This window comes from Hetaerina americana, unplaced genomic scaffold, assembly GCF_022747635.1.
Source record: "Hetaerina americana unplaced genomic scaffold, ioHetAmer1.1.p SCAF_2, whole genome shotgun sequence".
NCBI lineage: Eukaryota > Metazoa > Arthropoda > Insecta > Odonata > Calopterygidae > Hetaerina > Hetaerina americana.
The window spans coordinates 26,218,086-26,237,758 of record NW_027286763.1 but is presented as its reverse complement, the minus strand read 5'-3'; the positions used below and the strand labels follow the sequence as shown (position 1 = coordinate 26,237,758).

The window sequence follows — 19,673 nt, the reverse complement described above, 5'->3', positions numbered from 1 at the left end:
CCCTTCTTTGACCTAATTGTCATACATAACAATTAAGACTATTACAAACATCCATGCCCTAGGTGAAGGAAAGCCCATCTAGACTGGACTCAAACCTGCGATCTGGATTGGCAGGCAACAGTGTTACTTTACCGCCACTGGAGCCAGCAAAGTGGTTTGCTCATAATTAGGTCATTAACCAAATTGAGAAAGTGCATTTGTGATGAAAAAATGTACTCAGTCTTTTGTGGTCTGCCACAAACATTATCTCCATTCTATTCTTGAATTATCAAAGTATGTTGAAAATAAAAAATATTGGCAGTCTCTCTTTCAGGGCAGAAAAGTTGTGGTCTTATCCTCCATAGGAGAAAACACAAACAATTTAAATTCTTCTTGCATCATAACAAGCAATGTTTTTTGCTTTAACACCCTTGTCATGAATATGGGGGCATCCCAAATCAAGAGTCTTCCATGAATATGCTCCTTATACTTTCAAAATCACAGCATAGCATCGTCTTGTTTTGAAGGCAATAGGTAAGTAATCATCATATTCTACCACTGTCGAAGAGAAACAGTTCTGATCAAGGTTAAATTGACTCTCATGATTCCAATACACAAGAGAAATGAATAAAATAGGAATAATTATATGAGTGGAAGTGGATACCACCCCCCCTTTCCAGAAATATAAATTGATTTCTCATATTCTGCTATACACTCTTCTGGCACCTGTTGCGTACTCTTGGAACCCACTCCAATTCTATTGTCCCCTTCCCCCCCTTATTGTTGCATTGTGAATTGTAACTCTATTGTTGCATTGTGATCTCTTCATCCCTTACCCTGAAACCACCAACTTCTCAAAATGCACTCTCCTGTTGCCATGATAGTGATGCTGGAAATGCCAAAGCCAACCTGAAACCAAATGCATCAGTTCCTTCTGCTTCAGTCAGTTTTGGCCCATATGCAGGTTATGAACCATCTGCCCTGCTCTACCCCATGTACATATTCAAGGGGCCTATGAAGATAGGTGTTGCACTGTTTCAAACTTACGGTTTATGCTTAAAAGCTTGACTGATAAGATGAGCATCTTAATAAAAATGTTGAGTGGCAATTTCATGGACGTTCACTCACATGTAAAAATGCATAAAAAAGTTAAATTCAGTGGTGATTGATGAGCATATCAAATTTTACTATTGTGACAATATTTAGCAGCTGAGCTCAGGTTTGCCATTTGTCAAACACTTAAAGTTTTCATGTAAGTAAGGTAATTAACTTTCACAGTCCTGGCAGTTGAAAATATATGTATTTGTGCATCTTGTTTGATTTACAAATAAGTTATATATAGTAATACAAACATATAATTATTTATAAAGTTTGAATACATTTTTTTTGTATTTGTCTCTTAGGGATCTGGTCCCTGAAGCTAATGCGTCATGGGATTGGTATGCACCCATGGGCATAAGAAGAATGAAACCATTCAGTTTTAGTACTAGCTTTCCCCACAGAAGATTACTATTATCCAAATAAAGCACTAGTGAATAAAATTGTTTTTATTTAAAATAAAATCCAACATTCAATCTGAAATATGAACTTGAGTCTGTGAAGGAGCATTGTGTAGATCTAAATAAATATGGGATGATCTTGGAATATCAACTCGGATGCTGTCTCATAATGTTCAAATATGATTACCTGAAATGAAGGAAACAAGTGATTTCAATCATATTGACATGCATAGACATTTACTCTGTCCTTGAGTAGATGAAACACTTTGACACCTTACCTCATTTGTACCACTCTTGAGGAGAGGGGCTGGGATGTAGAGGGTTTTTGGTGGACCAGCACTGAAGTACCGTCCCAAGTGAAAGCCATTGACAAATGCAATCCCTTTGCCCCACTGACTGAAGTCGAGCCATGTGTCTGCTGGCTCACCCTCAACCTCAAAGAGTCCTCGCTGGAGGATTGGCCCTGCTGCTCGCAGGGAACTCCCCTGCCTCCAGCTGCTCAGCCTGAAAACAAAATCTCTATATGTTCATCTCTTGAAGCATTTAAATTTGAAACCACCACCTATCCTCTTATTTGGCAAGCAAAGACCTTTAAAAGCAGACTGAAAGTTTGAATGCAGAAATTTCCAAGGTGTTTCTTGTTTATTTGGATAGCAATGATTACCACACGTATAACAGTAAAATGCACAAGCTACCTTTGCAAAATTCATAGGAAGACATTTTATCTGAAGTTAGTTCCCCATGTCAAACATAGTGCTAGCATTAGAGAAATATTTAAAAAAATCTAATACTGAGGAGCAGAATACAGAAAGTAGTTACTTGGTTTCTGAATTCCTGATGTGAAAGAAAATCATCAAAGAGTTTATCTCAAGTCTAATGTGGCCACTCAGTTGTAAAAAATGGAAGTTAATAAAATTTCGTAGAAACTTGAGAAAACAGTAGAATTTTCCAAGCAGTCAGGAATATGATATGCCAATCAGGAATTCCCAGTTTGAAATTTTTTTTTCAATTTGGGACCTTTACACACTTGGTATAGGCCACCAATACTAACTAATAATTGTACTAATTAATAATGTATCAATTAACACTGTGTTTAGCTGTTAACTCCATGAATATTTACAGAGTATGATATTTTACTCTGTGAATTAATATCTAAAGCCGTAGCCTTTATTTGTATATTGCCTCTTTTGTGTGTATCCTATATTTGTACATTCAAATCACTGAACAATGAATACATTATTATTATTCCAACTGTCATGGTGATTCCTTCAAACTTCTGCCCTCCACATGTTGTCAGTATTTAATTTATATTTTACAGAAATTCTGAAATCCAAGGTGGATGCACTTACCCTCTCACCCATTCTGATTTGAACTGCAAGGCAGTCACTTCCCATCCCAATTGCTCCACACCATCTAGGGTTACTGGTCCTTCCCAAAGGCCTTTCTTCTGCACAAAATCCTGTGGGCCACCATAGTTGACACGGCCTGCATTCTCCACTAGAATGTCCATTGTGTGCTCCCCGGCATCCTCTTCTTTAAATGGAAACTCTCTATCCCTATTTTATTAGATAAGAAGCCAAGGACAGTTAGTTCAAATTGTCACATATCTATGCGAGTAAATATATTTTTTCTGAAGAATGTTTACAGCTATCGCCTGGCATTTGCTTTCTTGCTCCATGGATATGGATTAGCACATTTTAGGGAGCATGGCTGTTGGGTCACATTTGTTTCAGTGGTGAGAAATTGGCTCAGTGAGCAGAGCATATAAAATATCAGCACTCACTATGATGTTCTTAAGCACAGTGTGCACTCCCAATGAAGTGATTCTCCCTTTCACCACATTATTCAAAATGTGAGTTTTTACTCAGGCAACATTTGCATAAAATGAATTAGCTGAAATAAAAATCTGAAGTATGGCAAAGTAAGATATCTGGGTAAGGACGCCAGTATTGACACACCAGTTCTGAATATATCACAAAACTCAATCAATGCTCTACCTAGATATAGGTTGGGGAGGAGGGCGACCTCTACCATGGTGTTCCCTGCCTGCCTGTGGCAGGAAGGTTGAACATGGGTTGGCACAAAGGGACCAAGAGGTCTCCTGTCAAAGAACCCCCACCCCAATGTATGTTTCCATCAAATGAGATAACCACACGAAAACCCACAAAAATCATCAGTATATCATTTAATGGCCTTAAGCTTCTCAAGTTGATGTCACTATGCTGGCATCTTATATGGTATCTCTATCTTAGAGCTACTTTTGCCTCTTGTAATAATTAATTCCTGAACTACATTTATGTATTTTAAGAGAGATTGATGTACCCAACCCTACTCTAGAACTATATATTATGTTACTCTGTTTTTCTTGTTAATTATAATTTATTCCATGTTGGTGTTATAATTGTATGAATTCTAATATTTTCTTTCTTACATCTCCTATATTTAATGTAAAAATTTTACTTTTACTGCTCCTGCACACAGGCAGTAGGATTGTATAATGTGTGACTAAGAGTAATTTATAAATTTTGCCCATATTTATGCTCCATGGGACTTGATGTGTGCTTGGGCAAATAAAATTTTTATTGATGAGTATAAGTAAAATTAGAATTCATATTACCACTTTTTCTCTTCTGAAACATCCATGCTGCATGAATGAAATTGCAAGCATGGATTTAGAAAATCCCAGTGAGATATCATTTGGCCTTCCTGAATTTGATAAATGAGCTCCAAATCATACAATCTTTTCAGAATGATTTTCAAGTGACCATTCACTGATACTGACATGAGTAATTAGTTTCATCATAATAACTCTTCATCACTTATGTTATGCACAATAGATTTTATTGCAAATTCTCTTCCTACCTCATAATGGACTTTGGAACAGCAATAAAAGTGGTCTTAAAAACTTTCTTCCCAAATAAATTTAAAAATTATTTTTTTTCTATGGTTTAATAAGTAGTACCTTGTACCAAGTGATAGTTTTTCTAAACCACTCTTTCACTAATTTCCCATTTTAAGAATATATTAATTTAACATTTGAAAAAAGTAAAACGTTTGGACAAAATGTTTTAAGTAAAATGTCATGACGCATTTATAGAATTTTTATGGCCCCTGGTCCACCAGATTGAGAGGTGGTGCAGCTAATTGTAGATTTTCCATGAGGCAGGAAGTGATTTTATCTTTTAGTTTGTTTTGGTACAATAAAGACATACTTAAAAGGTTTTATTCTATTCAGAAATCAATTCTGCCAGCATAAAACCTGCCCTGGGAGCATAATGCTCCAAATAACTCAATGGAATGATATAAAAGTATCAAAAACCAAAAGTGTTCTGTTTGGATCAAGGTTGGTCAAAATTGTAGTGTAATTTTAGATTTTCCGCAAGGCAGGAAGTGATCAAAATCAATTCTGCAAGCTTAAGGCCTGCTCTGGGTGGATTTTTGGCCCATAACCTTAAGGGCAAGATAATGCTCCAAATAACTTTGTGGAATGATATAGAAGTATCAAAAAACAAAAGTGTACTGTTGGATCAATGTTGGTCAAAAAATGAACAAAGAATAGAAAGTCTCAGCCATCAACAATGAGTTGAGCATAAAATATTTTCAATGAGAGAAATGTATTAACAACATGCTAAGTTGGAAAAAGTGGGTTCAAAGGGTTTTACTTTTTTTATTATAAACTTTTATAATTTTCGTAATTTTTAATGTGACTTACCCATTTGGCCAGAATCCAAATCCATTTAAGTCAGTGACATTTGTAGGACTCTTTGTTTTTTGTTCATTATCCAGAAGCATGAGTGCAATGTCTCTGATGTGTCCTGATACCTTTAAGGTAGAGTTGGCAGACAACACAATATGTTTCCGGTAATTTACATAGCCATAACTCTGACCATTTCCATTGTTTATGGGGAGTTCCTCCATTGACTGCATTGTATTAATAACAGTTTTGTCTTCTTCCCCCTCAATTATGAGAAAAAAAACAAGTAGTCAATTAAATGAAGAATATCAACCCATCTATAGCCAGGGAACATTTCCTTCATTAAGGCCATAGGTGCTTAAGGTGCATGCTTACAATGTTATTCAAAATATCTTCCATATTCATGTACTGGTAGAATTTTATTGGTTTGTATGCAAACTTCCTGCTTTCCAGAGGTTTATCTGGTGTTTTGGTTTGTACTTTGCTATATTTGGCCACAATTCTTTCCACAATTCTGTATTTCTCAGTATAATCTCCAGCCTCACTCAATGGTGCATCATAATCTGGAAGTGCAATAGTAATGACATGTAAATAATGGTGGATAGATGTTTATTTGATAGCCCTTCCAGCAATAGTTATTTGAAAATGTGCCAATGCTTCTTTGGAATTGATGCCAGAGCTATCATATTGGGCTGAATCAGAACTTTTGGCATTGTGAGGTGGAGGGAAGCAGGGAGGTCCCAGATGGTTATGTGACCTGGAACAAAGTTGTTGAATTATATTGCAGGATATGCATAAGGGAGTGAATGCATTGATGGAGATGTGTAGTGGGATTTGTGGTTGACAGAGGATTTTATCACAAATCCACACCAATACCTTGCAATAGACCCAAATCCGATCTTCACCACTCCTTGCCTACCCTCTCAACTTAGCAAATTCTCTCTCTTGCCACGTTACTCCCACATGCACATCCCGCAGTTTAATGTATCATCTCAACTGCAAACTCTGTCCCAGTTCTGTCTCTCTCTCCAACCTCTCACCTTTGTATGCACCTCTTGTGTGTGTGAGTTGCATATAGGGAGGTTCAAGGTGGGCTTTAAACACTTTTACACAATGGCACAGTGAGGCTTTTCAGGGTGAGGGGGCAAGAGAGGCAGACCAGTGCTTTGGAGAGGTGCCACACTGGGAGTGGGAAAGGTGGCTCTCTCTGCCGTGGCATCGTCGATTTTGACCATATAATTTAACCAAGACCTTAGTGCCCCATTCACTTTGACCCCTCACCCTCTCCCATGCTGGGCATGGTACACACATGGCTGCTTGCCTTGGAGGAGGTCCATTTGGTGGAGTCACCAGAACAGTACCAGTTGATCACTCACCATGTCTCCTTAGTTTATCATTCCTGCTACTGATTAATTTCCAAATGAACATCCTATCCAGGCCATCACATCCTATCCAAGTGCAAATTCATTCAAAATCTCATGGAAGATTTCAGTTTCTTCATATGACACTCACCATAACTTGATGCATCCGGAGCATAATAAGGTAAGTAATTTATGACATTGGCTCCATTCATGAAGCCAAAGGTTGTCCCTCCATGAAACATGTACAAATTGATGGAAGAGTTGTATGACAATACTTTTTCCATATTTTCTTCAAATACTGAAATGAGGAAAATAAGTAAGTTATTTTATATATATATAGTTACTTGTTTGAGAATTATAATATTTTAAGGAGGCAAGGGAAAGTTAAAATGAAGCTCCTTCATGGCAGAGTAAGGGCCTATTGGAAGGATGATCCATATTGAAATATCTCTCTACTCATGTATTGCCTATAGCCTCACCACCCAATGATAAAGACTTTCTCCCCATTCAAATACAAGTGCATGGAGAGGATGTAGTGAGGGAGGAAGGTTAAGATGCAACACATCTGCCATCAGGTGGTTTCTCTGGTAACCAAACACACTTCACTATCCAGCCCTAAAAATCAGCTGCCATGGAAATGGAGTAATCAGCACAGCAATCTGCAACCCTGCTGCTCTCCTCTCACATTTCGCTGTGAGAGAGTGATACATAATTGTCTGTGCCTTAAGTTCTTTTTCCCTGATGAAAGCTCTTATTTCATGCTCTCTGGGGCATTCCAGTGCAGTTTCAAGGATTGGTTTGGCAGAAAAGAAAATAAGTCTGATGCTTCAAATAAATTTAAATATTTGGCTCCAAGAGTATTTACTAATTTGTTATATTTTAGTATATTTTGAAGACTTTTTTTATTATTTCACAGGTAGCCTTTAAAATTTGCACATTGGCTGTTCATTCTAACATGCTATGTGAAAGTTAAGTAATTATGTGTGCACTTATCATGTCTCTTTTTCTTTCATTGACATTATTTTGACATACTAAAGAACACATTTTTGATGAAATTTTGTCCATCTGTATTTATGACTGACTTTGATATTCTCCTTTTGATAAAGCAAATCCTGCCAGAAGATTTAAATGAATCATTGAGTCATGTCTTGGAGGCTTGTGCTTTGAAAGGCAAAGGAACTAGAATGCAATCTAGCATGAACACAAATAGGCTCTGAGAATGAGAAAAATCACAATGAAGGGGACTACAATTGTAAGCTATTGGACTCATGGCATGAGCTATTCAAAATTTTCAGTATTCAGCTGGCATATGATGAAATATTTGCACATGGTCCAGGAAAGAAGCTTTAAACATGGTCCAGGAAATAGTATCCAGGAAGAAAGCTGTAATGAAGACAAAAGAAGCATGGAGCCAAAAAGCAATTCAATTCAAGTTTCATGAAAGATGGAAGGCTGCTTTGCATTAACTCTTATTCCGTATGACTAAGCAAAGGAAGACATCCAATATCTGAAGTAATAATAGTGCCAAATTTGTAAAACATCTTGCTTAAAAATTCCCCTTTGCCATCAGTAATTCCATACTCTACAAGTGTAGTTCAACATTTCAAATAGTAGAACTGCCAAGGTGTTTGCTAGTGGTGAACATTAAGGCACAGAGATGAACTAATTTTCTAATAGGTATCAGGTGATTTTGACAGCATTTAAAGAAATCAAACTTTAACACTTTAAGATTCCCCTCATTCAAGTCACTTCTCTGCACATTCTCACTCACCTTTTGGTGTCAGTCCTGTCTGATGGGAGCCCTCCATCCAATGATCAAACCATCCACTCCAGAATTCCATGACTATAAGAGCTCTGTCTGGCTGCAGATTTTTCAAAGCTTCCAGCTGTATAATTGGATCTTTGTTGAAATTTGCTGTTTGTAGAACTTTAAAATAACAATACATACATTTACTGATATTGATTGAACCGGGAGGGGGGGAGGGAAGAGTGAAGTGTTCAAAGACTGAGATAAATTTTTACACTTACCTCCGGGAAGTGATCCAATATCACCACTAGGGACAGGTGAATCAGCTGTGAAGAAAAGCTCTTCCAGGCCATTATCTTCAAAAGTCTTTTTAATGAATTCCAAGTAATTTTTGTCCCGAGGATCACTATATGGACCAAAACCTCCATACTCATTTTCAATCTGAGGAATAAAAAGTCTTAAAATGGATATTTTTATGCACATGCAGGCATTATAAAGGGAACTTTTCCCTTGAAAAAATAGCTGTGGGAAATTTGGTTAACCATTATTCCCTGAGTACATTCTATTTTGTCCACTATTCAGAGGCCAGGGATAAACAAACAGTGCAGCCAGCTCATGATGCCAGCTAAAGCACAGCAGTGCCAAAACTGTCTTAAAAATTCCCCTCGACTAACTGAAACCCTAGAGTTCCTCAAGCATAAAATATTGCTAGAAGAGAAAATTGGGTGAAAACCAGCCACTCCTGCAGGTGAGGATACTTGAATAATTACAATGGTGGTACTTGTGTATCATAGATAGGTTTGGCTTATCGCACCTAAACTCTTCAAGTCCTTTTTGATGTTTGCAGGCACACCATTGCTAGATGAGAAGTAGATAGGCATATACTGTGATTTTTTTCTTAAACAACGTTCCATGCAGCTTTTGGGATTCTCTCATAGGTTAACTTTGTGGACAATAATTTTAATACCATTTCCAGGAGGCATCATCTTGAAACGATTTGGATTATTCAAGTTCAAAGGTGTTGATTCCAATATTTAATATAAATGCATAAAAATAACATGAATATAAACTACAAAACAGAGCAATGATCCAGAATCACCATGTTCAGAAAAGTTCCACTTTGGGGCACGTAAGAAAACAGATTCTACTACAGTATCAATGGTGGAGTAATATGATTTGTTTTGTCCAAGTTCAAGTTTAAAGGTATTTATTCCGCAATCAGGTGTGTGTATACACAAAAGGATAATAATAGCAAATACATATGTATAACAACAATGATTCCGAATCCCCATTTTAGGAAAAAGTTATTCTATGGTGGGAAAAAATATATGTAATTTCTACAAAGATTGTAGCAATGGCAGAACACCAATTTGTCCACTATATGTACATGGGAGTTGCTGAATGGAATAGAGTTATCTGATTGGCTGTGTTGGAGTTTAGCTTTCCCTGGGCGCCCTGTTTGTTCCTTAGTCAAGTCAAATTACCCTTTTCAAAGTTGAAGTAAGCATATATTGGTCTATACATTTGAAGTTTTTCAGATTCTTCATTATTTCTACCAGTGCTCTTTTGGTTTTTGGGAATAGCAAATTTCAATTGCTAGGACTTTTTGTCTGATTAAACTTGATATAACTATGAGAATAACATAACTCATGCCAAAAAAAGCTTGTGTGGCAATTGCCAAGAGGTAGAACGGTCACTTTTCTGTAGCTCTTTAGTGCTGATTCTGCACAAAGAGGCCCATGACTAGTTCCCTGAATGATGTTCCTGTCAACAGAGGAGAGTTGGGATGGGTAATCTTAGGCAAAGAGGGATAAGACAGGGGTGCCCATTATCGCCCATGCTCTTTAATGTTTAAATAAAATAAATAGAAAAAGGGGCATGGGAAGAGCCAGAGGAAGGGTGTAAGGCTTGTGGGGAACTCAAGTCTGTTAGATTTATAGAATATATCAAGCTTTAGTTGGCCAGGGGATTCCAATCATAGCTGAGCACATTTAAGCCAAGTTTTATAATTTCGTGTTTAACTCATGGTTAACTTTAACCACTGGTTAAGGACAAAACTCAAATTTATGCATTCTAACTAACTTCAGAACCGAACATTAATTGACTAAATAACTGACGGACAATATTACTACGGTTACAGTGTTCACAATCACAAATGATCAATTTTATTTGTTTCTTTAATTGGATAAGTTCATAATCTCCAAATTAAGTTAACATTCATATTAAGTAATGATTGAATTCAATGAGACATCATTAAACTGGGCTTTAGAGTGATTGACATTGATATGGAAAGAGAATGAAAAGAAATGTAGGGAACAAGGTTCTCACAATGGGAAGCTTAACTCAAACATTTAGTCATGAATAGAAAACTGCCACTGAGGGTATAAGAACAGTTCACCCATCTAGGAAGTGCTTTCAATGAAGATGGGCAAAGTAGCTCATTTAAAGAAGAATGAAGGAGGCAAAAGAAAGAGGAGGGAGTTAATGACAGGGACATCATGCAAGCATGTGAAGACACTATTAGTATAAACTTTGATAGTGATATATTTATTTGTCCATGGATTTGCTGTTTTGTTCAAATATTGGGGCATAAGTCTACACACCTTCAAAGCTTTTCATTGACGCTAGAGATCAATGTTAATTGGACACTTTTGAAATCATCTGGAGAAAAATGGAATGAAAAAAATATAAAACAAACAATGAAAAACAATGCCAATCCCCTTTGAGTATCACATTAGATTGTTTCAATTGTTTAATAAATCAAACAGAATTATTTTACTAAAAATGCATGAATGCATTAAAATTTGTGAGTGATATCTGTTATTTCAATAAAAATGAATCATGCTAAGCTTACCTGGAAAGCAATTATTGGCCCTCCTTGGGAGAACTGCAAATCGGATAATTGAGGAAGCAGCATGTCAAAGTAAATTTTCACCCTGCTGGTATACTGTGGATCTGATGTTCGAACCTTGATGTTAGGTGTTCTCAGCAACCAGCTATGTGGTTAAAAATGATAATGGTCATTTGCATATTTTTCTTCACAGTGAATAAGAATTGTTAATCTTAGGATCAAAAATTTACCCTGCCATTACTAAAATGCTCTTTAGAAAGAATTTTTTGAGATAAATTTTAGCCAATCAATTTTAATTCAAAGGTTGGGGCTGATCTTACCTTGGCAGCCCTCCAAAATCCCATTCAGCGCAAATATATGGACCTGGACGAATTATGACAAACAGATCCTCTTCCTGAGCCAACAGAATAAATGCGCGCACATCCAGGAACATTGAAAAGTCACGCTTGCCATCACCAAAATCAAACACATCTCTTTCAGGTTCATGCAGATTCCATGGTATGTATCTGTAATAAATAAGGCTTAATTAATTTGAAGTAGTTGATAGGAAAGGCAAATAGGTATTTTTGTAAGGTGCAATTTGAACACAAGAATTTTTCCATAAAAAACTATCAGCCACATACCTAATCTATCCAACATAGGTAAAAGGCATGTTTCTATGCATGAGATCTATTTCAGTGATATATATTTGGCATTTCAGGAAAAATAACATGGATAAATGATTCATTTATCAAAACAGAAGGGGGCTCCTTGCTAGATCGCAGCAAATAAATATTATTTTAATTCTACCCATAGACAAAAACATAAGATAGGGAGACTGGCATGATAAGACCATTGAGGGATTATGGTTTGATAATGATTATGAGAACTAATGAAATGTGAATTATAACATTCTACTAGAGATGAGTGAGAAAGGTAAGAATTGCTAATTGAGTCTTAAAGGGCGGAAAGAGTGGGATGAATGATGTTTCCCTTAGTGCAGTTAATGTTTTCTCAGGCTGATTTTTATTTATTATAGATATATAATTATCATTACAGGTATTCTCTGCATTATTGAACAGTATTTGATACTGCTTTTTGGTATAACCTTATGAAGTGCAAGGCTAATAGACACAAAATAATTTTATTGATATATGTAAGTTTAAAAGAATTGAAAAATATATAACTTCATTCATGACCAAGTCTTATTCTGGTTGTGGATTGTCTTTGTTAATTTGGGAAAAAGTTAGGCTGAAATAACGCTGACAAAAATGATGATATGATTCATATAACTGTTTAAGACTATCATTGAAGAATTTATCATTGTAGACTTTAGTCCATGCTTCAATTAGAAGAACATATTTGAACCAAGAGATATTTTCTCCAGTTAGAGATTATTTGAATTGGATTTAATAAACAGAAGTGCCCTTAATGGTTATAGATTTAATTATAAGCATGTGGTCAGAGATATCACAGATTGTGACCCCAGTTTAATGCTTTGCATGGTGGTATTAGGACAAGATTAATAAGTGTTTGGGTAATCTGCATATTTTTTTCAGTTTCAGAAGCTGTAATATAGATAAAAATGAGGGGAATACATCTACAAAGTCAGTTCTGGCTTTATAATTTTCTAGAATGTCACAATTAATGTCTCCTATTATTAGGGTATCAGAACTTGGATCATTTTTGTAATTTTTTTCAAGAGGAGAAATGATTGGTGAGGAAAGCATGTAAGTCAGTGAGTGGAGATCATTAAATTCATGCTATCAAGAATTATCACCGATTAAGAGATATGTGTTGGTTCATGCCTTCTCCTCTCAATGATGTAGTGGATTTCACTGGTCATTTGTTTGTGGGATTAAGGGCTGTACTGTGATATACTACGACCCACATGGAAGGCAAGTCACGTCACAACTCCAGCCTAGCATTCATCCCTCTTATGCAGGGCGTGCCCCTAGTATATATCTAACCACGTTGACCTTGATCTGTTATGTAAAGCACACGGAATCAATCCCCTGTTAATTCAAACGTTCTTAGTGTGATTTAAAATCCCCTCTTTATTCAAACGTTCTTAGTGTGATTTATTAGTATTCCTAGCACTAGCCATGCTAACATAATTTCCAGCTATGCCACAAGATACATTTATTATATATGATTCAAATAATTTATCCATCTTCAGATATTTAAATGAGAAATAATGTTGACTGTCAAATTTTCACAGAGTATATTTTCATTTGGAAGATTTGAATTAATCAAAACATGTGCAAAACATTAATCAAAGAAGAAGATGAGGTTCTGAAGAGAAGGAAAAATATATAGAGGAACTATGTATTTAGTAAGGCTGGGGCCATTAAATTAACCATTATATATAAAAGGCATTAAATGATATGAAACCAAAGAAGGCAGTGGAAATATATACATCCCTGCATAGCTACTCAAATATCAAATCACTAGTAGAAAGGTAAATAGATTAGAACCAGGATGTATTTGTATGCTCAATGGATTTTGAGAATGCACTGGGCAGAGTAACCTGAGGACAATTAATGGACATTTTGCAGGAGAGAGGGGAAGACTGGAAGCATAAATGACTTATCCCAAACCTGGAAGGACATAAACTAGAATAGATGGAATGTTTAATTTATTTAGGAAGTTTTTTGATGGGCAGAGTGTGTTAGGAATCGTAAAAGAATCATCTCATTGCATAGAGAAGAATTTACACAGATGTGGCAGTTGATGCCAGACACCATTCTAAGTGCAGATGTAAAGAAAAGACTAGAGAAAACTTAAGTTTGGATTTTAGTTTTGTATGGCTCAGAAACTTGGTCATTGAGGCAAGCATAGATCAGAGGCTTTTGAGATGTGGGCTGGGAGAAGAATGGACAAAATAAAATATCTGAAAAGGAAACAAACAATGAAGTTCTAAGTATGGTGTTAGGGCATGAGAGACTGCTGTTGGGAAAAATTTGAAAAGGGCAAGACAAGAGGATGTAGGAGATACTGAGTGGCAATTGGATGCTGCAATTGATAATAGAAGGAATAATGCTGGGAAATCATGGTGAAGGGGGAAAGGAAAAGGCATTTTGGATGGAATGAAGGGAGTTGGAAATCAGGTAGACTTAAGGATGAGTTATTGAAACATATAATAAGTGGTCTTATAGATATCTTGTGATAAATTAGTTGGGGATGGGAGTACACTAGTGGGCAATTTCAGGATCCATGAAAAACCTACCCTAAGTCAGTAGACTACAGCTATAAAATAACAGTTTCTCACCTCCCAGACATTTTCTTATAATGGAAGAATGTGAGTTTATCACTTAATGAAAGCATTCCACAATATTTGAAGTCAAAAATAAAATGCTAGTCCGCAAAAGGAAATTAGAATTTTGGAATATTCCTCCTTCTGATGTAAGCTTGATGGCTTCTACACATTTTAGAAACTATTTTGATGAGATAAGTGGCATTATTATTGAATTTAAATTGTCAAAATGGCATATTGAAATAAGCATTATCCCAAAGTTCTCCCAAACTCAGTAATTCATTATTTCAATGACAATGGTAATATGTTACAAAATCTTGTTTGGCGATTTATATTCCACATTACATACATCCAGTAAGAAACTACAACCCCTTGCTGAGCTTTGGTGTCATATCCAAAAAGAAAATCTGAAATTATTTGTAAAGGGCTATTTAATTCCTCTTTGAATATAAAAAACTTCCTCAGCGTTAGTGTAAGGCTGAATTTTTTCATTTACATGAAAAAATTTAATATTTCAGAAGAAAAAATGCAGAATCAAGCATGAGGAGCAGATGTCTTCTATTAAACAGGACATTAATAAGATTTTTAAACAAATATAAAATATTTCCATTTATTCATCTCACTAAGTTTATCATTTAAAAACATTTCAATGTAACGTTTGTAATTTTTACAATGCATTATCATTTTTAGTCAAAGAAGATAGTATTTTTTTTAACTGTAATAGATATATCATGAACAAATATAACCCTTGAAATATCTCAATCGAATTCATGTAAAACATTTTTGTGGTTTCCAACAATTAAAATAGAAGTAAATAGGTGCTCAAACCAACGAGCTTGTAAAAGTTGCTATAAAGGAAATTCCTTCAATTGGTTAATAATATAAATTGGGTCGTATTTTAAAGGGGCCCAGTACACAATATACTCAGTGTTCATTAAATTAAAGCATAACATTCGGAAAATTAAAACCTCTTCCAAACAGTCTGATGACCAATACTTGGACCAGGGGATGGACTAGCATGGGTTCTTACGTTTCCAAAGTGTTAAAACCAGCTGCTCGCAATTTTCTCATTCGATCTTGCCAAAGACTTGGATGCACTCTAAAATAATGGATGCTTCCACTAAATATGGTTAATTCCTTTCCATTGAGTAAGAATCCACTAGCTGGAGCTTCCAGAGAGCTCCTAATTCCCTCAGAAGTGTAATACTCATACAATGTAGGCAGCCACTGAGCACAGGTGACCTTATGGAAGAAAGACAAGTGAATAGAGCTGATAACAGTACAAGCTGAAACATCACAGAAATCCAATCATACAATATGGCTAATTATGATGGCATCAACATATAAATCATTGTAAACAATGACAGTTAGCCTGGTGTTTCTGCTCAAATATACAGTTCTCAGTCATGATAGTTGTCAGTTTCGTTTTAAGGACAAAACAGCATCCACAGCTGCAGGGATCCCTTAGCTCAAGAGATCTCTGGTTCATTTATCATTTGAGAAGCACTATCAGGAAAAAAGGTTGAATTTCCTGCTGAAACTACCTTCCTTTACAATGCCTTCTTCTACTCGATCAGCAATCAATGTGTTTCAATTACTAAAATGTTAAAACAAAGTTACATTCATGATGATAAATGAAGCAGACCAAATTTTTTTCCAGTTTTCACCAATTAGATACGATAAAGTTTTAGTATAGTGCAATCATTACTTTTGATACTGATGAACCTAAGGTACTTGAAGTGAACCAAAATTAAGGAATGAAAAGCAAAGAAGGATATAAAAAAATTACAAAAATGAAATATTCATTCAAGTGTAAGTATTTAAATGCAAGAATGTTTTTTGCATATTATTATTTCACAGGGGAGAAATAAGTTACTGCACTCTTTAGCTGGGTCACATGCATTTAAAATCTACCTTATACAAATACAAATATCAGCAAGACAAGAGAATGTTAATATATGCCACGAATTCTTCAAAATTATTAATGATCTCCCATAGGTGAACTCGGACAATGTAGGCCTAGAATTCTTGAATGGTTAAAAATAACAATTCCCCAATCTAAGCCTTTTACCATTGCTCCACATGAAATGAGTAAATGTACTCATAATATTATTTGCATTCTTTTCCCAAATCAATGTGAAACTGGTAGGACTCCCAACTCAAAATAAAATTCAAGCCGACGTTATGCTTAAGGTCCTTGCTTATAAGATTTTAGTACAACACACCACCCTACATAGTGAATGTTTAATTTACCTACCTCTAAAGTTGCTAGCGTCAGCACGAAGGCAGCTTTGAATATTCGACACATTTCAATGCTCATGTGCATAATTATATCCTCGAAATCAAGAAGGAAAGTTGCCTCAACCAATCCGTAAGTTAAATGACAAGGCACTGGCTTGCTCGAGTTTCGCTCGCCAGGTGATGCTGTTCGCCCTCTTCAGAGTCTACGCTGAACAATAATGCACGTGAATAAAAAATTCTCAAGCGTTAACTATGTCAACTAACTAAATACGCGTATTATGACTATAACTGTTACTAAATGACTATATTCTAAACTAACGCGTAATTCGCGTTAATCTAGTATTAATAAGGGGAGACTACACGCAGCGCCGATGACCTCACGCATACGCATTCCCTATACATCGGCACTCTCAAAGCTTTCCCCTCCCTCGCGGCTAAAGTATTATGACCGCAAAGAACTCCTTTTTCTATGGTCTAATCGCTTTCCATAAATATCCATAAATTTCGATAAGGTGTTTGAGGAGATAATGATAACAACGTCCGGTCTTTTAAAATTAGTCTCTCTGAGACCAGACCATATTAAAGCATGCTACTCAATTGTGGGCTTATCTAATCCTGTCATGCGTGTGCCTGATCGAAAATATCTCGGTTATAGATAGAGTGGACACGTCAGGCGAATTTTTAAAATGACTAGCTTTTCACTCTGGTAGACAGATGATTTCAAAGGTTGGGCGACAAGGAAAATATCGCACATATGAATAGAAGAAATTTCTGTTAGCCGTGCATTTCCGTCACTGTAGATATTAAATTATTTATGAAAATACACTCTATTATTTCCGAAAAAACGTCCGTTTACATGAAATATAGTCATCATTAATGGACTTTTTATTTTGCGTCCTGTGTGTCGGAATGACTTGGGTATGTGTGATATCAGTCCTTGATTAATCGTTAAGTATTAAAAGTTTGATTATGACGGCAAAGAACTCCTTATTCTTTGGTCTAATCGCTTTCCATAAATATCCATAAATTACGATAAGGTGTTTGAGGAGATAATGATAACAACGGCCGGTCTTTTAAAATTAGTCTCTCTGAGACCATACCATATTAAAGCATGCTACTCAATTGTGGGCTTATTAAATCCTGTCATGCGTGGGCCTAATTGAAAATACCTCGGTTTTAGATGGAGTAGACACGACAGGCGAATTTTTAAAATGACTAGCTTTTCACTCTGGTAGACAGATGATTTCAAAGGTTGGGCGACAAGGGAAATATCGCACAAAATATGAATAGAAGAAATTTCAGTTAGCCGTGCATTTCCGTCACTAGATATTAAATTATTTATGAAAATACCCTCTATTATTTCCGAAAAAACGTCCGTTTACATGAAATATAGTCATCATTAATGGACTTTTTATTTTGCGTCCTGTGTGTCGGAATGACTTGGGTATGTGTGATATCAGTCCTTGATTTATCGTTAAGTATTAAAAGTTTGAATGTGACACAGTTTTCGTTAAAAAAATCATTGTATTCAATTGTTCCCGGCTCAACTTCGTGAAAGTCCACGCTCATTTTATGAAGAACACAATGTATATTTCCACTGTTCTTTAATCAGTGGAAATATAAATTGTTTTTTCATTTAATGAAAAAGATCATTATTCAATATTTGAAAAAAATTGCCGATGACTGGATTAACTTCAAACAATGCGAATTCTACATGAACTATTTAAGTTTATCGACTACTTAACTGTTTTCCCATGAGCTTTCTTCTTAAATTTGGTGCGAGATAATTGGGTTACTTTATAGAAAAATAACAATAAGCCGAGCTGAGAAAAAGGGAAATACCTTTTTCTCTGAGTCCGTCAATTAATGCCTTATCGCTGTCGCTTGGTTTCAGTCGCGCCGATGGGCGGACACATCTAAATGGATAAGTTGTTTGCGAAGCTGATCGCTTCTTCGTACGCCACTGGGTTCATTGTTTCGGATGCGCTAGGGGACTAATCGCCCGACGCAATTATGAGTATTGCAGTTAGACTATCAGGTTACCCATTTAAAAACCGGTTGAAGATGAATCCATGCACAGTAATTTCATTCGTTGACAATTTACTCTATCTAATAAAAATACTATTACTGGCAATCCAATTCAGTCTTTGGTGTGTAGGAAAAAGTAAAGCTAGTTCTCAGGAGTCCTCGGCTGTTCAGGCGGTCCCTAAAACAGGCATAGAAATGTTTATAATTCTGCCTCCTGATGTCGGATCAGCTTCTGTGGCAAAACTGAGTGGACTTGAGTAGAGCTAAACCTTAACGGTTTACTCGGTAGCAGAACTGTCGGTGCTCAATGTCAATTAAAATTTTACTATTTATGTTTTCCGCTCCTCACTGAACACATATTGGTTAGCTTGGAATGGGTTTTCTGTATTTACTTGTATCCGGGTGTTTTTGTGGAGAGTTTAATTGAAGGCATCTGTAATGATTTGAGCATTGGCTCGATGTATTAAGACAACTATAATATGATAAAAATAAAGAAGGATGTGATGTGTTCCCGACGTAAGTTCCTGGTGAATTCTCCTCGGGATTTCCACAAGGTTAAGTTCCACATTACTGCCGACGTTTCAACGGACGACTCTTCCGTCATCTTCAGGCCTGAATGCCGTTACGCCTTTTTTCAATCCAATTCAAAAGTTTTTGATTCCACAATCCCAACAGGCACTGAGAAATAACATTAACAATAATATTACATAACAATAACCACCCGGAATACCCGCTTTAACAATTTCCTCTTCGGGGTTGGAAGGAAAAAATGGGGTCTACAAAGAGTGCAATAATTGCAAAAAATGTAGCGATAATACGCTTACGTTTGATTCTGGCCGGTTTCACGCGATGTCCTCTCTCCCAGGGGTTCTTGTCGCTCCTAATAGGTCAATCGACCAAGGCTGGCTCGCACCCTCTCTGATTGATCGTGACATCTCCTTAGACTTTCCAGTTTTTCAAAATTGAACTCAAGGAGTTGCTGAGAGAAAAGCCGTAATCTCTATTGAAATTACTTTTCTCAATGGCATGCTTTCTTAC

At 36.1% G+C, this 19,673-nt stretch overlaps 1 protein-coding gene across 1 annotated transcript; it reads right to left on the bottom strand.

Moving 5' to 3' along the window:
* Positions 1 to 1,444: 1,444 nt before the first annotated feature.
* LOC139687635 (beta-galactosidase-1-like protein 2) lies at positions 1,445 to 16,692 on the bottom strand. The gene is made up of 12 exons (XM_071584876.1): positions 16,624 to 16,692; positions 15,397 to 15,608; positions 11,452 to 11,637; positions 11,135 to 11,276; positions 8,562 to 8,721; positions 8,305 to 8,460; positions 6,685 to 6,831; positions 5,548 to 5,735; positions 5,191 to 5,435; positions 2,828 to 3,034; positions 1,757 to 1,997; positions 1,445 to 1,665 (listed from the first exon to the last, which is right to left on the bottom strand). The coding sequence occupies exons 1-12, from the start codon at positions 16,690 to 16,692 to the stop codon at positions 1,597 to 1,599; spliced, it is 2,022 nt and encodes a 673-aa protein (XP_071440977.1). The 3' UTR covers positions 1,445 to 1,596.
* Between the last annotated feature and the right edge of the window lie 2,981 nt (positions 16,693 to 19,673).

Coding starts and splice junctions, on each gene's coding strand:
- LOC139687635 (XM_071584876.1), bottom strand. CDS start 16,692: ATGCACATGAGCATTGAAATGTGTCGAATATTCAAAGCTGCCTTCGTG. Junction 8,722..11,134: donor GGCCAATAATTGCTTTCCAG/GTAAGCTTAGCA, acceptor TTTATTCCTCAG/ATTGAAAATGAGTATGGAGG. Junction 1,666..1,756: donor TCAAGAGTGGTACAAATGAG/GTAAGGTGTCAA, acceptor CCTTCATTTCAG/GTAATCATATTTGAACATTA.